Genomic DNA, 23393 nt, shown 5'->3' with positions numbered 1-23393 from the left:
TTCAAATATATATTTATTTTTATTTGTTAAATTATTGTTGTGTAATTTTAATGTTAAATACTGTGTTGCGGACTAAACATTCTTGGGTTTTTAAAATTGAGGAAACTGTTTTTTCTTGTAGTTGTAATTCTCCTTATTTCAAATGTTAATTCAACATGAATCAAAGGAAATCTTCAAAACTCACTCATTAAAATTGTCATTATAAAAAATCAAATTACAGCAATTTAAAAAAGTTTGCTTGTTTCTAAACAGTTAAAGGAACGAACAGACTTAAAAATAAGTTTTTTACAATCAAGAGCTGCGAGTTATTGGGTCTGAAATAGTGATTAAAACATGATGTTGTAATTCACATATTTACTTTTTTGTATTGTTGTCATTTTAATCTGAATTAAAAAGTATTGTTGATTATTATTTGATTAAATCTTTCTAAAAATTCTGAGGTTTTACTCAAAGAATCTCTTCCAAGTTTCTGCTCTTTCTTCCCTTTATTTCAAAGCACAAGACCGTCAGATGTCGTCTGGAACAACTCAGAGATTATATATTTTTTATCTCTGCTGCATGTTTTTAAAAGTGTGGAAATTATATCTGTTATTAGCGGAGGCCAGATCACACCTGGACTGATTCAACACTTTCAGATTTCAGCTTCAGTGGTTTGATTTCCATGACGGACGTGCCACACGGCCCTCCGCCGCTGTAGGTTGATGAAGTTTAAGGTTGATTTAAACAGTGTCGGATGCAGGACGGGGTGGAGGGGGGGTGGAGGGCGGGTGGGGGGTTGGAGTCGAGTTACCCCGGTGCTTTAGCAGCGCACTATACAGCTCCAGGATAAGCGGCACACACTCTCGCTCAGGCGTACGCACACACACACTCCCTCCCTGCAAGGAGTGTCTACGGGAGATGATTTCCTTCCCTGCGCGTCGTCCCCCTCGCGCCCCCCCCCCACCCCTTGGCCCCCTCCCCCCCTCCCCTCCTCTCCTCTCTGCTACGCAGTGTAAACACAGTGTTCCAGAGGAATGTTGGACTCCCTGACCTCCACTGCAGTTCATTCGGTTCAGCCTGGCCGCGCTGTGCTCCAGCATCAGCAGCAGCAGCAGAGCCCCCCCACCTCCCTGTCTCCCCCTCACCTCCCCCTCCAGAACCCCTTCACTCTCTCTATTTTCCCCTGCCTTGCCTCGCTCCTTCTCCTCGTCTCGCCTCCTCTTCTTCCTCCTCCTTTTCTTTCTTACCCCCTTTTTTCTTCCCTGTCCTTGTCCCTCGCCGCCGCCACCGCCGCCGCCTCCCCTACCTCTTTTTTCCTCCCCTTGTTCTCTCCTTTCTCCCCTTTCGCCTCACCCCCACCTCAACACCACCACCATTTCTTTCTCTCCCATTTCCACTTGTGTCGTGCACCTCGCCGTCACTTCACAGCGCGGATTGTGTCTCTTTTCCATCCTCGTCTTTAGCTTCAGCTCCTGATTGGCACATCACAATCAAACTGACATGAAACCTTGGAGCACTCGTGACACCCCCACCTTAAAGTCTGACAACATGCAGACGTGATACATGCACACATGTCAGATGCACACACCTTGCTCAGACGCCATTGTGTGCGAAGCCTTGTACATGTACAGCCCACCTCTGCTGTGCATGTGCACCCCCACCCTCCCACCCTCCCCCTCTCACCTCAGCCCACAGTGGACTGCGGTTCCTAGAAACAGGATACCAAGAGCCAGAGGCTTTAGTGTCTCTGCGCCGCGAGGTGTCTGAGGGAACAGAGAGCGAAGGGGTTACAAGTGCATCCGGTGTGATTACCGAGGTGACAAGATGACCAGAGCAGACATGTGCTGCTGCAGTTTCTCCTGACTGTGGCGTTTCCAACATGCCCAGGTTCAGAGGGTTTAATTGCTGCAGGACAGAGCGGATTATAAATACATGCAGACGGTCATCGCAGGTCGCGCTGAATGAGAACGTCTGGCGGAATCAGAGACTGTTTGTATATTTGCAATAGATGATGCTTGTGCTGCAGGGCTGCACGGGGCCAAGCACCATCACAGCCCGCAAATCAGCCAGTCTGTCTGTCTGTCTGTCTGTCTGTCTGTCAGGCTGCCAACTAACCTGAGCAGCAGGGTCAGCAGGCAGCCAGCAGATAAGCACAGATAGCATGAATATAGATAGATCAGAGGAGAGAGCATTCGTGTGTGTGTGTGTGTGTGTGTGTGTGTGTGTGCTGGCCATTTTTAACATGCAAACCAAATCCGCATCAGTGCAAATTCATGCATTTCACATTTGCATGGACGGTTTTACATCTTTATATTAATTTGACTCTCTCCAACTTCGAACACACACACACACACACACACACACACACACACACACACACACACACAGCATGACGCGGGCCAGTGTCAGTGCTGGGACAAGAATCAGATCTGTGTAACAATAATCTGTCATAAACTAAAACCCAGCATTCACAATTTTACTTTACAAATACAGAAATATGAGCAACAAAATGAAGTCTTTAAAGGACACTGTAATGCGACTGTATCATATATTTTATCCGGATTCATTACATATAGGAGTATTTCATAGCGAGCTGATGTGCTAGCTTCAAACTGCTTCATATAAATGACTGTGTGGAAGTTTAACCTGAACAATGTGTCATTTAATTACCATCTTCTGGCTGATGCCATCGCAGGCTGACTGTGCTTCTCCAGACACATATTACATGTTGAGGTGTAAATGAGGTAAAGATCTGTAGCTACAAAGATTCAAGGGCTTAAACTGAACATTAAAGAGATAGTTCAGCAGTTTTAAAGTGGGGTTGTGTGAGGTGCTTATCCATAGAGAGTGTATTACCTGCAGTAGATGTCAGCCTGCGTGGCCCCAGTTTGTCGCTCTCTTCACAGCCAGACTCCACCGAGAAAACCAGTGATTTAACACTGCTGAGCACAGGAGCTGCTGCCCTACTGCTGCCTCAACCAGTTATTCTGTTTGCATTTTTGTGTGACTTTGGTGTTTAAAAAGGTTCGTTCAGATTCACCAAAGTCACAAAATAAGACAAACAGACTAACTGGTGGAGGCAGCAGTAGACCAGCAGCTCCTGTGCTCAGTGAGCTAAAGTTACTGCTTTTCTCAGTGGAGTCTGGTGGGTTTGACGAGAGCATAGATGGGGAAGTGAAGCCGTGAACTGCTTCCCTGTTGAAACAGGCTGTCTGACAGAAAGTGGTGAAAACACTCTCAGTGTGACTTACACTTAAACTGATATTGATGAGGTGCAACTTTTTTTTTCCAGTGGTTAAACCAAGTTTTGTTGCCGACCCCTCTGCAGCAGTGTTGCCTAGACTCCATGGCAACACTCCGACTGACATCGATAAGTCCCCCATACAACCTCACCTCAAAAATGCAGAACTATCCCTTTAACTTGGAGCTGCAGCTCTCAGATGACGTTCTGAAATCAGAAAATGACATTGAAATACTCAAGTAAAGTAAAAAGTACCCCTGAGCTGTAGTGAAGTACGCTGCTCGAGTAAATACAGTCTCTGCCACTTTAGTCCATCAAAATAAATCCCACTGCAGAACTCCTCTCTGTACAATGTGATTTATTCACGTCAGCAAACACAATCAAAGGAGAGCAGAAGATAAAGGTACAATAAGATGAGGAAGGAGATCTCTCCAGCTGCAATCATCCAATCTCTGCTCCTCTCTGAGGTACATGAGGATTAAGAGTTTGTCACAGATGCAACAGGACACTTTGAAACTGACAAATCACACCTGCAGCTGGTTTCAAAAGATTTATTTTAGAGCAACTACAACTGTACTAAACAGATGGATGTGTTGAGGCTTACAACATATTGACTGTACACACAGTGCAGTTCAAAGAGATGGTTGTGATATTACATATTGTTAATTTTATTGTCACTTACAGAGACCTCTTCTCTATCAGTGAGTAAAGTGATGACTGTGTGACATATTCAGTGCATACAGTAGCTTCAGCAGCTCAGAACAACTGATAAACTGTAAAATAAACCCAAATAGTGAGCACAATAACTGCAGGACATGTGTGTAAGACAGATTAATATTAAGTTTATATTTCAGAGATGAGTTTTGTCAGAACGTTTTGTGGAATTCTCTGTATTATATATTTTTAAAATTTCTAACAATCATACAAAGTTAGTGAGCGTATTTTTGCTTCTGTAGTGTTTCCTTCTGCCTGACTCCTGGCTGTTGTTCTGTTCGCTCCAGTTGTTCGACTGTGAACTTTTTTTTTACCAAAGAACGCACCTAATGTTCACGGGTCTCATTTATAAAACAATGTGTAGGTTCCACACTAAAAATGTACGTACGAACAAAAGCCAAAAGTGGCGTATGTCTACCATCACCTCACCGTCTGTGTCACAAATGTCCCGTCTCTACAATGTGCATTAAGCATGGGTCACAGTCTCTCCGATCAGGTCTGTTTTTATAGATTACAACTTTTGCGACGGCCCTGAGAGATTTTCTTTCAAAGTTTACATCTTCAATAATAATCTAAATTTTTAAAATGACAATTTCATTTGGTTTTCTTTAAAACAAACGAACGATATAAAAGGTTTTCTTGCACTCCTTAAAATCAAGAAGGCCTCGAAACACAGTAGTTACGACATTTTTAATTAAAGGATGACGATAATATTGGTGACTGATCAGGTAACCATAGATAAGAGAACAGCTGCATTTGACTCATAGAAAACAAGTTAAACACACATTTTTTTTCACGTCCTGCACTCAACGTGTGCGACTTACAACATCTGGTGGTTCATGTCTCAAAACATCCTGTGTTTCTGTCTCTGTGGTCCAAATGAAGGACAGTCAGGTCACACAGATCTAATTAATGGACTCGGTGAAATTGTTGGACTTTAAACTTCTCCCTCCTCTTCCTCATCCTCATCTGCATCATCAGCCTGACTTCACTCTCTCCTGTAATCTCCTCTCCATTAACATTAACCTTCACTGGAGCTCTCCCCTATCTTTCTTCCTCCCTGCCTCCTCCTCCTCAGTGATTTGAGACCATCCTTGCGTTCGCCCTGGCTGCTTTTATTTGCTTACATAAATCCCAGACGCCGCGTAATCAAGCGCTTGCTATATATGTAATTATGTATTCACTTTCCCTTCAGATTGTGATCCTGGCGCTGTGGCTGCGAGCACGAGAGCATCGCCAATTACTCAGGTGGCGTAATTGTTGCACACAGATAATGAAACCGATGCTGGTGGAGGAACATGTGGTTTGTTTGCTCATTATGCTGACAGGAAAGAGGAACTTGGCTGACCTCTGCTGGGCTCTGACAGGCAGTGTTGCAGATGTTGATCACGGTTAATGATTTGATCCAGGATGTATATGTGTTCTCGAGGCTTCCTCTGGCTTCTATTAGCCGCACAATGCCTTTAGAGTTCATTAGAGTCAGTGCTGCATCCTGCCGTCGTCCAGCAAAGAGCATCGCTGCAGCAGCAGTAAATATGGAGTTAATTCTGTGATGAAGCATCAGGCTTCTTCAGTATTAAACAAACCTCTGTGTAAACGCATCAAAAAAATCTAATTCTGCATGTTTTCTAATTTGGATTCTGCACGTGGCGCCCCGTTATTGACCACACACATAAGACAGAGAGCAGAAGCCGAACCGAGAGACTTTAGTGAGAGGGGAGAAGAAGAATGATGGAGGGAGAGCAAGCGACAGAGTGAGTGAGTGTGTGAGAGAGAGGGAAGCAGATGGCTGGAAATATAGCCTGCTAAATTATTCATCTAGGCTGGAGTCTGGAGATAGATAGATGGATAGGAGCTGGCATGGACACTTTTATTAGGATTCCAAGAGCTGTGAGGAGAGTGGTTCAAAACACCGTGATTGCCTTTTGAGACCAAGAAAAGTAATTGCATCAGGTCTGGGAACAGCTATTTGCTGCAGGAATTAAATCTCTTGTATTAAATGAAACTTCAAAATAAGGACAGATACGTGCACGGTATATTATACCCAAGATTTAGCCCTCCGCAGCTTCGGTCATTTATTTCCTGATGCAGTGTAATAATTAAGAAAAAAAAAGACGGAAGACAAATCTCATACAGATGCCGTAGTGCTTAACTTCTTATGAGGTGATTCAGGACGCCGTGTGTTGTCTGAAAAACGCCAGGAGCCCAAACGTCCCAGCTGCCCTCGACAGTTTGGGTTTCAGAACAAGTTGTCTCAACAGTGAGGTCGAATAAAAATGAAAAATGGCTAAGAGCGGGAAACAACCCGGTTCGTAAAATAAGATTTGTGGTAGGCATCTGTGGTGAACGTCTGCAGCGGGAAGTCCAGGAGTCCTTGACTCGGTGTCAGGGAGTCCGAGCGTACCGAGGAAAGGACGAAGTTCCTCGCTTTAATTCACCGGGATGTCTGCCTCTAAAAGGGAAATCAAATGTGACGACTCTGACTGTAAAATATTCCAGTTTGAACCCACATGTATTTGAGATATGTGCACTGAAAACCTTTATTTGCCTTAAGAAAGGTGATGTGTGCTTCACGCCCCCCCCCCCTCGGTACACACACAACAAATATGCTCTCTTTTTTTCCTCTTAGCTTTGTGCATCATGTGCATCATATATGACTCTCCCAGATTCACAGACACACACAGACACAGATGCACACACACTCCTGAGCGGAGGGCTGCGGGGAAATAGAGCAGAGAGGAAGCTACGTGCCTTCGCCAAGCAAGGGCTGTCTGGTGTCATGGCAACCGGTGCAGATTACCCCACCCTCCATCAGTCAGAGAGAGAGGAGAGGAGAGGAGAGGAGAGGAGAGGAGAGGAGAGGAGGAGAGGAGAGAGGGATGAGCACACATGTATACAGTACACACGTGTGTATATATGGAGACACACATGATGTTACACAACATCCTAAATGTATTTGAAGGATCTGACATCCTGAAGAATCAGTTTGAATCTGTCTCTGGTGCCGGGCAGCTTTTTTTCCCCCAACATTTTCTGCATTAGCAATATTGTCTCGAGCCACAGCGGTAAACACAAAAAACCTGAATCGAGCACAAGGAGACAGCAGAGGGAGGAAGGAGGCGAGAAAGAAAACAAGGAGGGAGGGAGCTGGGAAGGCGAGCGATGATGAGAGTGGTGCAGGGAGAGGTTGAGATGTGTGGAGGGGCCATAAACATATAGTAGAGCTAAATACGTCTGGGGGATATACTGTTATTAAAAGCAGCAAGGTTATCCAACAAGCAGCTTTACTGTGGGGGTGGACAGTTTGCAACGTGCTAACGCATTTCACGCCGCCAGAGTCCTATTGAAGGGAGTTTAGCGGGAGATATTATTCTCTTAAGTGTGTGTGTGTGTGTGTAGGTTAGCGCTGCAGCCTGAGAGGAGAGGAGGGATGCTGGGCAGGAGAGCAGAGGCAGTGATGCATGGACGAGCTGACAGCAAGAGAGGGGGAAGAGCAGGGGAAGGAGATAATATTAGAGCCTGCATGAGGGTAGAACAGGGTAGCAAAAAAAAAAAAAAAAAAAGCAAGAAAGATAGGGTGTGGAGGAGATAAATGGCACCAGCGTGAAGGGAAGAGAAAAAAGAGATGGAGGGAGGGAGAGACAGAAGAGGAGGGGGAACGAGGGGAGGGAGGGAGTCGGGGCCGTTTGAGGATATCGCCTCCTAAATTGACTGCGGCACAGCCATCGTCCACAGTTACATCACAGCTGAGCTCAAACTCAGGATGAACCCCCCTCCCCCCCTCCCTCCCTCTGCCTCTTTGTTTCTGCCAACCTTAAAGCGCTTCAAAGCCAACTTCTGACCGTATGGCAATTAAGCAGAGTAGACTGAGTGTGTGTGCGATGGGATGTATCATATTTTAATGGGATTCATCGGGACGGGATTCGAATGAAATCCCGAGCAGTCGTTTCCTCGCTGGCTGCCTTTGTCTTTGTGCTGCAGTCATCGTCGGCAGCAGCAACACGGTTGTAATCAGCCTCATTAAGACTCTTGTACACATCGTAAACACGGCGCCACGCTCATCTGAAAGGCTGTGTCCTCCGCAGAGGAGCAGCCTGTGATTAGAAATCAATTAGCGTCACTGCTGTGACCGCCGTTCACTGATTTATCAACCTGTAACTCCATCTTAAATGAAACATCCACTCAGCGTCAGCAGGCCTGTGACTCTGAGATGAGCAACAATATTTGTTGTTTACGACCTTTATTTCGTGGTGAAATCTGACTGAACGCCGCGCTCTTTTGCCGTGTGGCTGTACACACATGAGCTGCTGAACAGACCCACAGTCTGAAGCAGCTCTGCAGGAGCCACCGGGGGTTCAACGCCCTGCTGAAGGGCACCTTGGTATCTGTCAGCGTGTGGACGGCACCAGTTCACCCTCCTTCTCTCACACCTTCAGATAATTTGGTGCTTTGAATTAACTCCAGTCATGAGCCCACATGAAGTTTTACTTTCCCTCACAGGCTGGCTCACCTTCCTTTAATTTCTAGGTGGCAGCAGAGCATGTGTCGCACCGGCTTTGCCTCCAATGGGGAGCTTAACGGGACAGTTTGGATCTTTTAAAGTCAGGTTATACGGGTGGGTTTCCTCAGTCGGTGTTTTACAAACAGCAAATGTTAGTCGGCATGTCCCCAGTTTGGAGGAGCAGACAAGCTTAGCAACCTGTGGATGTGGGCAGCAGCCAGGCGAGGGGTCAGGCAGGGGTCAAAGGGCACAGACGACCCCGGCCCACGGCCAAGGTTGGGCCCATGAAAAGGTCTGTGGTTGAGCCTTAAATGGGATCACTGACAACACAAGGTGTATGTATTTACATGATAAATAAAACATTTTATGATTGAAAAACATTTCAACCTGCCATCTGATGCTTCCTCCATCTGACGAGGGTCAGGTGCCGCTGGTGTAAACATGTGAGCAGACTGCTGCCTGAAGAGCAGAGTCAGGATGTCTCTCCAAAAATCAGGAGCTCCTAAAAGAAAAGTAACAAGAACAAGAAAATGAAGGAGACGAGAGGAAATGGTCAAACGTGACGCAGCAGCAGGTGCGAGAGGCGGAGCTGAAGGTGAGGAGTGAGGCAGAGTGATGTTAGCAAATGTTATGAGTTTAATATTAAACCAAAGGACCTGAGGCATCATTGGCACACACCATGTTATGCTACCTCGTCACAAAGGAGGCCAAATAACGCTCCAGATTTATGCTACATTTTGCCGAGGGAAACAGGAAAATTTTTCAAAATGGTGTATTTTCATATTTCTGCACACGCGGGTCCCTGAACTGTCTGTGAGTTACATAAATTAGGTTTGACTGGAGAGCTGACAGATATATAGTCTGTGCGTTGTCTCAGTTCTGCGGACAGTTTGACCAATGTTTGATTCAAGTAGCTCTTAAAGACTGAATGAATAAACGTAGGAAAAAATGGTTCACTCCTGATTTAATCTTTTTCTTTTGCATTTTATTGGATATGACAGACTGAGCACAAAAGGAGAGAAAAGGGATGACATGCAGCTAAGGACTGCAGGCTGGAATCAAGCCTGCGGCCGCTGCGGCACACACATTATCTTCATATGTGGCTGCACGTGGCTCTTTAGCCTCTCTCCAGGAGCTCCCTGCGGCGCTGACAGTAAATTCAACGGAAAGTGTTTTTCTTTTTCATTTATTATTATAATTCTAAAGTGATTCTTACATTCTTCAACTGTTAAAACATTTTTTAATATTTCGTCCAAATGTGCGTCATACGTCTGCGGCCCGGCACCTTTTCCTCTAAAAACATCACCAGCGATGGACAGCAACCGTGAGTCTCCCTGGCGAGGCTGGACGTGGATTTCCAAATCCATCAGGGGAAAAGTCTCAAAGGAAGATAAAGAATTTACTGTGTGGACAAATATGTTTGCTTTCGTCAGCAACGCAGCAAAGTCAAAGTACCAAATAATGAAAAGTAGAGGCGTAAATGTTTTGTGGCTGCAGACGTTTTCTTTTCTTTTTTGGCTGAAAATGGCTCATATGACAGGAAAGGTTGTCGACCTCTGGATCATGCGATGCCTGCTCTGTACACCTCAATCTTATGATTCACTACATGCAGTGACTCTCAGTCAGTAGCCATGTTTCCATCAGCCTGTTCAGATGCACATCTAGAAGTATCGCATCGGAAAATTATGATGGAAACACCAAAATTTGAATTAAAATCCCTTGATTCGCACAAACTAAAATACGCCCGCGGTTTTGGTTGATTTGAAAAAATGTTGATTCGCAAAACGGGGGATGGAAACAGTTATGTTGGAATTAAGTCTGACGTAGCGCACCTCTCTCCATGGTGATATCCACACTCCGGCTCGGGAAGGCGGTAATGCATTTACAAGCTGGTTGCCAACCGCCAGAAAACGTAGAAGAAGAAGAATGCGAGACTTGTTTTGTATCTGGTTCTGCGGAAAACTTGGCAATTAAAAATGTAACACGTGTTACAAACGAGCCGCTGGACGCACCCGTGCTTTGGCGTTCCTCACAGACCACAACCAGCATGCCTGACGTGAAAACTTTACTGACTGGTGGAGATGGAGACAGATACACGCAGACAGCCGTGAGGATTTTAGCTCCACAACAGAAGAACACAAATTCATATTTAAAAAAATACCTCTGCGTCTTAATTTTCACTTAGTTTGTGTCTGAGATGTTTACTGCTGCACTGGCCACGTGTCCGCATGATCACATCATGATGGCGTTAACGTAGCTAAGAGAAAACGTGCGTGCTGCAGATGTAACATTTAAGGCGACTCCTCCTGACATTGCTGAGCTTCTGTGTCTGTACTCCAGCCTGCTTCTCTAATGTGGGAGCGTGCAGACTGAAATCTACTGAACGTGATGCACGGACCAGTTTCTGTGCCCTAAACTGTGGATTTGTGGAAAAACACTCTCAGTATTTTTGAAAGTAAATTAAAACTTGTCTTTTTAATCTGGCGTTTTAATGTGGAGTAACGTTACAGTCTTGATTTTTAAGTTTTAAGCACTGGATCTGACCTCATTTTATCCCTGCTGTGTCTCATATTTATTTGCTTTCTTTTTATTCTACGGACTTTTGTCTTTTTTGTTTGGTTTGCTTTTTAATATTTTATTGTCTCACTGTTGTCAGTTTCCCATCTCGCAAAACTTTATGTTAAATTGTTTGTGTCGTTCTTTAAATTGTGTCTGTGTCCAGTTTTGCCACGTGAAGCACTTTAGGTTAACTGTTTGTATGAGAGGTGCTGTATAAGTAAAGCTGAGTTGACTACATACTTAAATACTGTGTAACTTACACCATAATAATTGCTGCATTTAACTGAGCTGTGCCAGAGCTCTGGCACGGTGCATGCTGGCAGACTGGCACACCTGAGAGTAACATCACTAATGAAATGAGCTGCACCTGTGAGAACGAGCCAGTCACAACATGGTTTTTAATATCAGCCCAAAAACTGCTGTAATTTAATGTAGAAGTAAAACATTACAGACACACAGCAGGTCAGTCGACAGTTCAAGGTTTAAACTCAGCCTTTAACCAAACAGCAGAATACTCCTCCTCAGTGTAGCTCCGTTATAAAGCCTCTAACGATGCAGATATTAACATGGTTTATGTCTTCCTCTCCTCAGGAGCTGGAGCCTACAGAAAACACCTGGCAGAGATCTGTAAGTACTGATGTGTCACAGACTTTATATAGCTGAGCAGATGAAAGCGAGTGTGTAGGACGGAGTCTGAGGTTTTGGGAGGACAGACTGGTCGTGGTCTGTGTTACAGCGCGACGTGTGTTGTAGAGACCGTTATCACTGTAAGGTGGTAACACAGCAGGAGAGGGGAGGTGATGCAGATGGCACAGGGCTTACAGGAAACACTGACATCAGCACACAAAGTGAAATACTGTACGTGTGACTGGAGCTGAAAACAGTCAGCTGATTTATGTAGCAGCTGATTGGTGATAAGAAACACTTTGTAGTTCCAGTGTCTCGGTTTGTGAAGATGTGCTGCTTCTCTTTCTTTTATTTAACGGCAGTCTGAATAAAGAGAATGTTAAAGGGACGGTATCGAGTTCTTTTCCAGTAGAAGGTGTATCACATACAGTAGATGTTAGTCGGCACGCCCCCAGTTTGTTGAAGCAGGCTGGAGTCTGACATGGAAGCTGAGGTATGTACTGCTGTGGACGGAGGTCAGCAACAAAACGTTCGTCACATGTCCACGTTTGGTCATGGACTTTCCACGTCCACATATGGCGTCCAAGGTACCCTGGGTGTGTTGGTTGTTGACGTTCTGGGACGCCGTGTCAACTTCAGCCTGTTACATGTCTGTTTTCAAAATACACTTCTGTTTTCACAGGAAATCTACAGTTTGCTTACAGTCTCTTTCAAAATAAAAGCACTACGTCAGTACATAACTGTGAATTGACCACACACATGGTTGGTTTTAGGACAAAAGAACAGGGTTTGGCTTTACAGTCTTACAGGAAGTGAACACCGGCCTCCTGGGTGAAAGTCTGTGGTTGTTGGGCCCATCAACTACCAACTTTCGTTGTTATCCCGCTGCATTTCCCTGATGCTGCTGGGCACCGTTAAACCGTTAAAGCGCAGATATTCGACGACTTCGGAGTGAGACCAGGTTGTAAAATAGAGGTCCCACCTAAAAGAGTCCATATCAGTTTAAGTTTACACCGTATTGAGAGTAATGTCACTGCTCAGACAGCCCATTTCGACAACTGTAAACAGCTTCAGTTCCCCATCTGTGCTCTCTTCAAACCCACCAGACTCCATTGAGAGAAACAGTAATTTTAGCTCACTGAACACAGGAGCTGCTGGTCGACTGCTGCTTTGATTAGTCAGTTAGTTTGTGTCATTGTGTGACTTTGGTGAATCTGAACGAACCTTTTTAACCTCTCTAACTCCGCCAGGACGGCGACGTCCTTGCTCCCCCCTCCTCCTCTGTTAAATGGTATCTCCCAGGCGTACTACGTCATCAAACCATGTGATGTTTGGTATTGCTGGATTCAGGAAGCTCTCGACTCTTCAAAAATAACATTGTTTTCTTTTATTTATTATGTATTTCGCACCAGAGCAGCCTAAACACACAAAGTCCAAAATCGCGATGAGTGGTAACAAGTCATGTCATGCCGTTTTTTGACGGGAAAAGTTAAAGGATTACTCGCAATCTTATGTGGAGCTGTTAGCGGGGACTTAGCTGGTTTATAAAAGGTAAGAGTCTCACTCCTACCACTATTTTTGGCTGAGATACACCGTCTAGAAAGTGGGATCATAACTTTCACGTTTCATATGGCTTTATTTGGTGATATTTTATGGTGTTTCTGTGTCATAAACAGCATCAGCTATCATAATCACACCTGATTTCAATAAGGTACAATGTTTGAAGCTGGCTGAGTGTTGTTTGATCACTGATAGGACTGTTTTTGCCGAGTGAGCGCTCTGTCATTTGGAGCTCCGCCTGGATCTTTTCATGGTAAAAACACTGTAGAATGGTCATACTTTGAGCAGTCTTCTTCAAATTTGAAACAAGTGTTCATTGATAGTGTGCCTACAGCCCCACAGTGTCATTTACCTGCTCAGATGAAGCCACAGACAGTTATTCATCCTGAAACACATTTTTACTTTATTTTAGGCAAAATCTTCAACTTTTTACTGACTTCAGAGGCCCATTACTCTGTCTCTGTATCACCTAGAGTGTTTCTGACACTTTCACAAGAAACTTCAGAGAGTTTTCTTTGTGACATGCATGCATGTAGTCAGAGCGGTTCAGAAGCTACAGTCATTTTAATTTGGGTATGTCATTTTAGGCGTTTCTGCTGCAAAATGGGGGTGGAGTGCTTAAACACCGAAGTCACACAATAATGCAAACAGAATAACTGATGGAGGCAGCAGTCGACCAGCAGCTCCTGTGTTCAAGGTTAATTCACTGTTTTCTGGCTTTGACGAGAGCGACATAATGACTTTGTTTTCCAGCTGGAAATCGATTTCTGACATAAAGGTGAAGCAGTGGAAATATTCTAAATGTAAGGCACACTAACAGTGATATTGATTTTTTTTAGGTTGGACTTTTTGTTCAAGTGTCTAAAATCTGTTTTGTTGCTGACCCCTCCGCAGCAGCAGATTGCTTAGCTTCCATGTTGAGCTCCAGCTTGCTTCCACAAACTGGGGATATAATGTCTGTGGATAAGAAGTTCATACAACCCCACTTGAAAAAATTGGAACTATCTCTTTAACTTTCATATGCTGCTGATTTTTGTGCACTAATTGTATTGTATTTTTAAGCCTGTGTGCTGGTGATAGCTGCGGCTGGAAGGATTGTGTTTTTGGGTTGTTTGTCCGTCTCATTTTTGTGAACACGATATCTCAAGTACGCCTTGAGGGAAGTTCGTCAAATTTGGCACAAACTAACTCGGATGAACTGATGTTTTCACTGACATGGATGGAGACTGTCAGAGACACTGGACTTGGGGTGGTTATTCTAGTTTGATTTCTCACACACTGAGGTTGTAATCCATTCTTTGCCTTTGCTCGGCTAACATGATCAAACTTATGTGTAAGGAAGCAAACATGGCAGGGAAATCTAAGCCCCGCTCAGGAGCAGTGGCCTCTGCGATACATCACCACGAGCAGCGACATATTCCTTTTTTAAAACGTTTTATTTGTGACCGACACTTTATCCACCTCGGTGCTGCAGCGGACGTGTCCTGTACGTCTCTGCTGCTTTCTCTGAGTCTGTTTGAAACCCTGCGCAGACGCACACTTTGCACAGGTTGGACGGTCATTTTGAGCAGCGGCAGAGCTCAAGTGTTGAACATGTCAGGTCCCTGTGTCCTCTCACTCTGTGTCTCTGTCCCCGTGTGATGCAGCTGTTAGCGTTCGCTGGTCATCACCCTATAAATACAGCAGCTGACTGATGGGCCCTGCAGCAGCTGTCCGCTGTCCCATACAGCGTGGACACATAATGTACACACGGGTACGAATGTGCTCGCAGCAGGTTTGTTGTTGTTGTGGAAGAATTTGCGGGCTCCTTCGAGTAGGAGGAGATCCAATGTTATAATCCAACACCAGCATCAGTTCTTTCTTTCTTTGGACAGAATTCAGTTTCACCTGTTTTATCATCGGCTATAATTTACTACACAAACACACTCACTTGATTAATAATAATGTCAGTCTGAAGTCTCATTCAGTAATTTTTTTGCTTTTATATTTTTTGCGTGCCGGTTTTATTCCAAGAAAGTCTAAAGTATCCCAGAGAAATTTTGTTCTTGTCTGAAATATTAATTAAAAGAGATGATTCACTGCAAGAACTTCTTTAAATCTCTGATATCTGATTTTAAAAACAACATCCTGATTTATCAATTTGAGCCAGTTTTACAGTAAAGTCCAGTGGCAGTGTGTCTGTGCTGTGTCGACCACACCTGACAGCGCAGAGTGGCAGTGAAACAATGATGCGGATGTTGAGGATCCCACATTTATCCTCCCTATTCAGCACCGCAGCAGCTGCACAGACATAAGGAGAGGCATCATTACAGCAAAGCGGGGCCTGTTAATAGGCCCGCGACGTGGGGGGCCTGCCGGCTCTGCACGGGGCTCACGAGAGGGGAGAGGAGAGGAGGGCGGGGAGAGCCGGGAGAGGTCAGGGGTTACGGAGGAGGACAAGACGTGGGAGGAGTGTTTGGGACAGGACGAGCAGGGCGGAGAGGGAGACGCAGTGAAAAGGAGTTTGTGTACAGTGTTAGGGTGTATTTTTATCTTTCCTGAATGAAACAGAATGAATGGATCTGCGACTGCTTGCCAATTTCTGCTGTGAAATGGCTGAAACCCAGCAAACATTTAGATGATGAATAGATGTTGTGTTGGCAGCCGCGGTGAAGACCTGCGTAGGTATAGGATCAAAATGAAAGCTGAGGCATCCGTCCATAGCTCCTCGTGTCAGTCAAAATATTTTAACCTATACGGTGTTTTAATCTTGAAGTTATAATCAATATTTTACAATAAAGTCAGTTTTTATAATGTGAAAACAAAATTACAATATTAACAGGGCCATCTAGAGACACCCCATAGAGACGGTCAGCCATGTTGGTATTTTTGGTTATTGTGATGTCTTTTTTTTTTTGGAGTATTTTCAAATGCTTTACGTCCCTAACATTTGTACAACCTGAAAGCTAAAAGGTTTTGTAAGTCAATAAACTAGAATAATTGATTAGAGTACTGAAATTATGTCATAAACGTAAGAAATATAAAAGTCGGACATGTTCTTTCATCTAATTTGAAATACACACACACACACACACACATATTGATCTAAAGGATTTCTAAGTGCAGAAACATGATCAAAATATTATATATAATATATAATAATAATAATAATAATAATAATAATGATAATAACACTCCAGCAGTTATTTAAACTATCTACACTTTTTATTTTTTGAGATATGATTATTTTCATGAGCTGAGTGAACAGCCGTTTCATCTGCAGTAGGAATATTTCCCCAGTGCCTTCAATGGATTTTTTTGGTATTTCATATCCCTAAAATCTGCACAACCTAAAAGCTGAAATGTCACATAAGTCAATAAACATAATAATTGATTAGAGTATTGAAATTGTGCCATAAATAAAAAAACAAACAACCTCCCTAAAAATACAGCAGACATTCCTATCAACTTGCCACCGCTCGTTTTTACTGTCTCATGGACCGCTTGTAGTATAATGTCATGAAGTCATCAAAAGGGGACAACATGGTGGTGCAAAAGACAGCCGTCTGAGCTTTCTGTTTCAAAAGCTCTTATAAATTTTTAGTTTCAAACAGGGTCATGAAAACAACAACCAACACATCGGGACATCCGTTTTCAGAGGGTTAATCAGGACAGACTTAACTGAAAGAGATGCTAATAATAAAATAACTTTAATTGCATAGTGCACTATGGGGAAATTCCAAGAAGATCCTTACACTGTATAAAACTATGGACAAAGCCACTCTGACTTTATTGTTTAAACGTGCAATATGTAATTTTCTGCCGCTAGGGGTCTCAAACCAAAACAATAACAGAAGACGGAGTTGGATGACGTCACAAAGTAGCGTGGGATCATGGGAGTTGTAGTCATATAACAGATACAGATCTGACGTTCCTCACTCTGTGAATTTACCGGCATCAGCTCAGCATTATAGAAACCTATCGTTAGATGTTGTGGTTAGCCAGCCTCCGCTCCACACCGCTCCGCAGCGGCGCTGGTGCCCCGGCGGGCAGCAGTGCTTGCAATACACTGGTGGAAATGATTAATATTTCGATAACATCAGCCAGATGTTTGCTTACCTGTCTAGTAGAACACATGCGAGGTTGGCGTCGAATTGTAGTCCTAGATTTTCACGATGCTCTCTCCATCTCGGAAAGGCCACACCAATATTTATCCTTGATTTAGCTCTCTTCTTATCCCAAATTCTTCTGGGATCGCTTGGTTGACCCGTACGTTTCCGTTTTACCGGCTTGTTTACCGGAACAGCTTCGGTGTCAGAAGGTGCAGCAACCGTCAATGCATAACCATGATCCATGACGAGTTAGCTTAGCCTAGCAACAGTAACCTTCATTCTCTGACGTCTCATCCGGTCTGCTTCTTCTTCTTCTCCTTCATTTAATGGCTATGGTAACTGGAGTTACGTCGCCATTGCGACCTAATGACACGGTCCGTAACTTTTATTAATATTTCATATTTATCTGGGTTTGAAAAATTATTGGAAACATTTCTGATAATTAAAGTACACAACTAAACAAAATATATAATATTGATTTAGTCGTTTTTAGACATTTTTATGTGGAAAAACTACATATAACCCCACGATACAACAACAAAAGTTAAGGCGGCAGAAGTCAGAGCAGGGATGGTGGAAAGGACGTTGGATGGGACCGACAACTAATGGCCGATATTCACTTTCTGTGAGACTGTAAAGCCAAACCCTGTTCTTTTTTCCTAAACCCAACCACGTGCTTTGGTGTTGACAGAAAAAAAAGGTAAATTCACAGTTAAGTACCGACGTAGTGCTTTTATTTTGAAAGAGACTGTATGCAAACTGTACATTTCCTGTGAAAACAGAAGTGCATTTTGAAAACAGACAATGCATGTAACAGGCTGAAGTTGACACGGCGTCCCAGAACGTCAACAACCAACACACCCAGGGTACCTTGGACGTCATATGTGGACGTGGAAAGTCCATGACCAAAGGTGGACATGTGACGAGGTCACAGTGAGGATGGGATGGTTTTGAAGTTCGGCATTTGGGCTGTCACCATCTTGTTTTTTTGGAGCCAGAAGTGAACATATTTTGGATAAGAGGGAGGAGCTGTGGAGGACTGAGGGGTGGATCTGTCTGTAGTTATATGTGCTGTAAAGTTGTGCAATCTAAGATGGGGGTCTGTGGGGACTGACTCAGTTTTGGAGCCAGCCTCTTGTGGCCATTAGAGGAACTGCAGTTTTTGACACTTCTGCATTGGCTTCATGTTTTTTAACCTCAGAGGTTGCCACTGGAGAAAAGGAGGAGTCTTTGGCAGTTAGATCCCATTGTGACGTAGCACTGTGACAGGGTAGTGATGCCATGAGACGTACAGGACTGGAGTTGGTGGTTGTGGTGGTGAAGGGGTGAGGAGCGAAGGACTGCTGATGAGCTCACTGAATGGTCAACTGGGAAGACTGGTTGTGATGAGGATGGAGGTGGATTGGGTGGAGGAGGGTCGCAGGAGTCAAAGGAGGAGTTTAAACTCTGGATGAGTTAACTGGCTCAAAGTGTCTGTCGATCCACTCGCTGCCATGACGGCCACAACACATGGAACCTACATAATATAAATGTTTTAACTTTGTATAAAGTTGAATGTTGCTTGACGAAAATATTTAAAATAGACTTGATCTAAAAGAGGATAACTGGAGTCCGTCCAATAAGTAGCCAACCCAAGACAACTCATATACAGAGATCAGCAGCAGAATAACAAGCACTTAACGAGCAGCTCCCATGGAGAGCAGCAGTAACACGTTACCTAAGCTGGTGGTTACACCGCACCGTGTGATCAGAGCTGATCGCAGGTCTGCTTGGGGTTGACATATTGACACAGATGCGAGACCTGCAGCAGCACAGCAGGACCCGTCCTGACCTCATTAGACTGAAAATAATTCAGACCCAGCCTGACTTGGGTCCAGGGTTGGGTTCAGGGTCGAGTCTTGATTTCCTGGAACTCAGTGAACTCATGACCTATTCTTACTTCATTACCGTGAATACATCCACTGTAGTTTATTCTGAGTGTGTCCCACATACACCATCCTGCTGCTGGAAATACTCACTGAAGGTGTGGGCTGTAAATAGTCTCCGACAAGTCCACTATTTACGCCTGCTTGAGTAACGTTTGCTAAAAACTACAATGCCCAGCTGTCTTGGGAAATCACTCTGCCTTTTTTTATAGTAATAAAAGTCTGTATCTGTGAGACTTTTGTAAAGATTCTGTAGAAACAAATAAGCTTTGGGTTCGACAAACTTCATCAGTGTGACGTCTTCTAGCAACACACTGCTTTGACCTGCTTAATACGTGCAAGTGAAAATTCCTGGTGGATTGCCGTGTTATTGAATGAGCAATTCTGCTGCTCAGCATTTCATCCTCAGGTCAGACAATAACTTTCCAAACACGTGGATCTGCTAATCAGGCTGGCCGTCCTGTATTTGATTGTCTCATCACTACCTGAAGCAACACGCCTGCATCACAGCAGCTCCTTCTATGGTTTAAAAATCCTATATACTATTTTTATTTTAAACCCAGGGTTTCAACTATGTTAAGTCCCGTCTCCACCAAACCCTCTGGAACCAGCAGTAAGCCTTCAGACATGGCACCTATACCCTCGGTGTGTTCAGACAGTCCTCTTAAATGTGGGCGGGGTTGTTGTCACTCATTACTAAAAGTGTGTGTCATATAAAAACTAAAGTGATGCTCAAAGTTGTCACAGTGAAATTTAAGGTGTGCTGATGGATTCACGTCATCAACTCATGCACTGAGTAACATTACAAGTTAACGTTCCACCTTAAAAGTTGCCGGCAGTCGGCCCAGTGAATGAAGTTATTTTTTCTCTTTCATTTTATAGTTGTAGTTTACTGATGTATGAACAGAGGTTACATAAAACCAGAGTGACCGTCCTCTACTGACCAATCAGACTGCAGGGTTTCTAGCTCCACCTTTTAGTCCCAGATCTGTGTGCTAGGTACCCCAACAGAGGGGGGACCAAACATGGGGACGCTAAGGAACGCTTCTGTTGGGACCATCCACAACTTTCACTGTGGAGACAGAAACAATGTGCACTGACCTGTACCGAAACAAACTGCTTGGTGCAAACGGGGCTTAAGTGTGAACCCCCCATGCACAATAAAGACAACTGTGCCAACAGTATTGGAAGTCCTATTATTATAAATTGTCTTATTTTAATTTGTTTCACTTTGTGATAAAACAAAAAATCGGACATTTGTCTTGCGTCCCAGGACATCAGCTGTTTCACATAAATACTCATAAATACAAAACCAAACAACGAAGCCATACTAAAGAAATCACATCACATATTTCTAAAAGAGGATTCAGTGGAACAAATGAATCATTCCTGTTACATTCACTGTTTTAATCTGGGGAATAATCATACTTTAAGTTTTAGAACTGTAGTTCCCATAGTACGGGGCCTTTGGGGAATAAAACAGGAAGTGCGGCGTTGCCATGTATTCATTAGTTGATGTGTGTTATAACCTGACCTCTGTTCTGTCAGCCTATATGAAGTTGCTGAATTAACTATACGCAGTTCATGTCTCTGTGAGTGCACAGACAACTATCTCTGAGTTACCTTGGCACTGAAGGAAACATCGGCATTGTTTACTTGTGTTACGACATGTGTTTCGTCTGTTGACCTGTATTTTCTCCAAAATCCAAAATTATTTATACATTGGTGATTTATTCCCAAGAAAACAACATTATCCTCGTCGTCTTTCTCTTGGCTGCTTGGAATTATCAGCCTGCTGCTGTGACGCAGACTTTAAAAATAAAAGTATGTCCTAAAGATGATGACATGGATCGATGTTTTCACTTTGCATCACTGATCATTAAATTGATGTATTGGTCCAGATTGATGGATTATTACACCCCTAATCATGCTGAGGAGTCCTTTAATATTCTTCACAAGCTGCAGCTCCAAATGTTTTTTTTAGTAAGCAGGCAAAATCAGCCAAATCACAATAACTCACTTCCTGTTGTTTTGAGACTTCTGGCATGCACCTGTTCCTTTCACCTCCTGCTGTATTGTTGCCTCATGACTTAACCCCAAAACATAGCCACCATTAATCTGAACAGGTGTGGTGGCAACTTGTGTTGTTTGGGCCAAAAACAGACTGTTACAGTGTTAATTCTAATAAGAGGAGATAATAGAATATATCCTCTTCTTCTATGATATGACGAGCCCTGAGAGGAGCAGGGTAGGGTTGTGAAGTTCTGGGCCGGTGACGATAAGATGTTTTTATATTGTTATTTATTCGCCCAGGGGAACAAAGAAATCTGTAGTATAAAATATAACTGATCTGTTCATGATCATAAAACCCTTCGTTACACTACTTTGAACGAGCACAAACTGAATCCAACCTGGTCTCACTCCCAAGTTGTTGAAATCTGGTGCTTGGTCAGCGACTTCCAGCGTCAGACACTGATGAAAAAGCAGAATGATACGCTGCCGGTCGCCATTATTGTTTAACGGCGCCGGGTGGCGGGAGGGGGAGGAGAACAACGTAAGTTCAGAGTGCGAAAGTCTGAGTAGTGCTGGTGGGAGGGGTGTTGGATTGAACCAACAACCACTGACTTTCACTCATGTTCACTTCCCAGAAGACTGTAAAGCCAAACCCTGATAAATCCAAGCATGTGCGTGACAGACTGATCCTCATGTTGTGTGGGCGCTTGTATCCTGATGTTTCCAGTTTATAACCTTGCACACTGTTGGGAAGCTGGCAACACCAAAGAGGTGCGCCGCTATCTCATCCTTCTCTTGTTGGGACAGCAACTTCACCACGGTGTTTGCAGACTGGTGAGGGCGTTCGAGAATTACGTGGCACACTGTTGATTTGTGTACATGAAATACCTCGCCAATGACTGATTGGAAAGATCCTGTTGGATAAAATTGCAGAGCAATCATTGCATCAATGGGGCTTGAAGAGTGCAGCTTCAGAAAGTTGAGTGATCCAACTTTAGATGTTGAAATCAGTCATAAATTGACCTCTGGTCAGATTTATAGTGCAAAATCAGTTGTTCATCATTAAGTGTGTCCATCGGGTTCTCCCAGTCGTAGAACACTCTTCTCAGGACGCCTTAATTTTCCTCATTTATTACCATAAACTCGGCCATGTTGTGGTTAAAATGTAGTCAGAATGTACCTGATGATTCTTTCCTTACTTTGGTTGCTGAGGTCCTCTGTGCAACGGTTTAACAAACTTTAAAGGGATAGTGCACCCAAACATGAAAGTTCAGCCATTATCTACTCACCCATATGCCGAGGGAGGCTCAGGTGAAGTTTTAGAGTCCTCACATCACTTGCAGAGATCCAAGGGGAGAGGAGGTAGCAACACAACTCCACCTAATGGAGGCTGACGGCGCCCCAGATTCAAACGTCCAAAAACACATCATTGAAACCACAAAATATCTCCATACTGCTCGTCTGTAGTGATCCGAGTGTCCTGAAGCCCCGACATAAAAAGTTGTTTGGAAAAACCTCATTTGAACTCTGTTTTTAGCCTCATTGTAGCCTGTAGCTCTGACTGCCTCTCTGTGCACCACGCTCACGTGTGTGCGCTTGAGCGAGACCAGTGAAAGCACTTGAACACACATGAACGCTGTGCCCATGTCTCACGGTCTTGCGCAAGCGCACACGCGTGAACGCGGTGGCTGAATTTTCATTTTCGGGTGCACTATCCCTTTAAGCATCCCTTAAATACGAGACCAAGATAAGGAGAAAAACTTAAAGAGAATACTTACTGTAAGGATGTTTTGTGCAGCTGGTTCCCGCTTTTTAGCCTGCAAAAAATTCAAGTGACAAAACAAAAATATCTGCCATCGGTGAATGACATCTTATTTGCTGATAGGCTGATGGTAGTCAACAAGGAGAGTATCGGCTGTTGAGCATGTATATTTGAATCATATTCAATGGTTTAATGGTTTTTACCTGTAGTCTTTAGTCATGCAAGGACTTCAGCATCTCCTGGATATCACTTCAAAACAGTTTCCAAAACCACCACAGTAAAATATCATAATAATAACTGAACTGAACTCATTACATCGTTTTCATTTTTATTTTTCTCTGCGCACAGTTAAATTAAAGACAGGCTGTTGTCTCGGGAATATCTTAGTTGTTATAATGATGTGTTCCCCTTTTAATGGACC

The 23393-nt window shown here is 43.8% G+C and overlaps 1 protein-coding gene across 15 annotated transcripts in view; it reads left to right on the top strand.

The window, feature by feature from the left end:
• LOC117259519 (uncharacterized) overlaps positions 1 to 23393 on the top strand; it is a 157579-nt gene that overhangs the window by 52006 nt on the left and 82180 nt on the right. For all 15 annotated transcript variants that reach the window (XR_013491005.1, XR_013490998.1, XR_013491004.1 and 12 more), the window contains one exon: positions 11586 to 11621. Coding sequence is in view for 4 of the 15 variants with exons in the window: in XM_078167390.1 (XP_078023516.1) it covers positions 11586 to 11621 (36 nt within the window). In the remaining 11 variants the exon portion in view is untranslated. The remainder of the gene's footprint in view (positions 1 to 11585; positions 11622 to 23393) is intronic.

Source organism: Epinephelus lanceolatus, chromosome 4, assembly GCF_041903045.1.
Source record: "Epinephelus lanceolatus isolate andai-2023 chromosome 4, ASM4190304v1, whole genome shotgun sequence".
NCBI classification, from domain to species: domain Eukaryota; kingdom Metazoa; phylum Chordata; class Actinopteri; order Perciformes; family Serranidae; genus Epinephelus; species Epinephelus lanceolatus.
The sequence above is the reverse complement of the archived record's forward strand: the minus strand, read 5'-3'. Positions and strand labels throughout refer to the sequence as shown.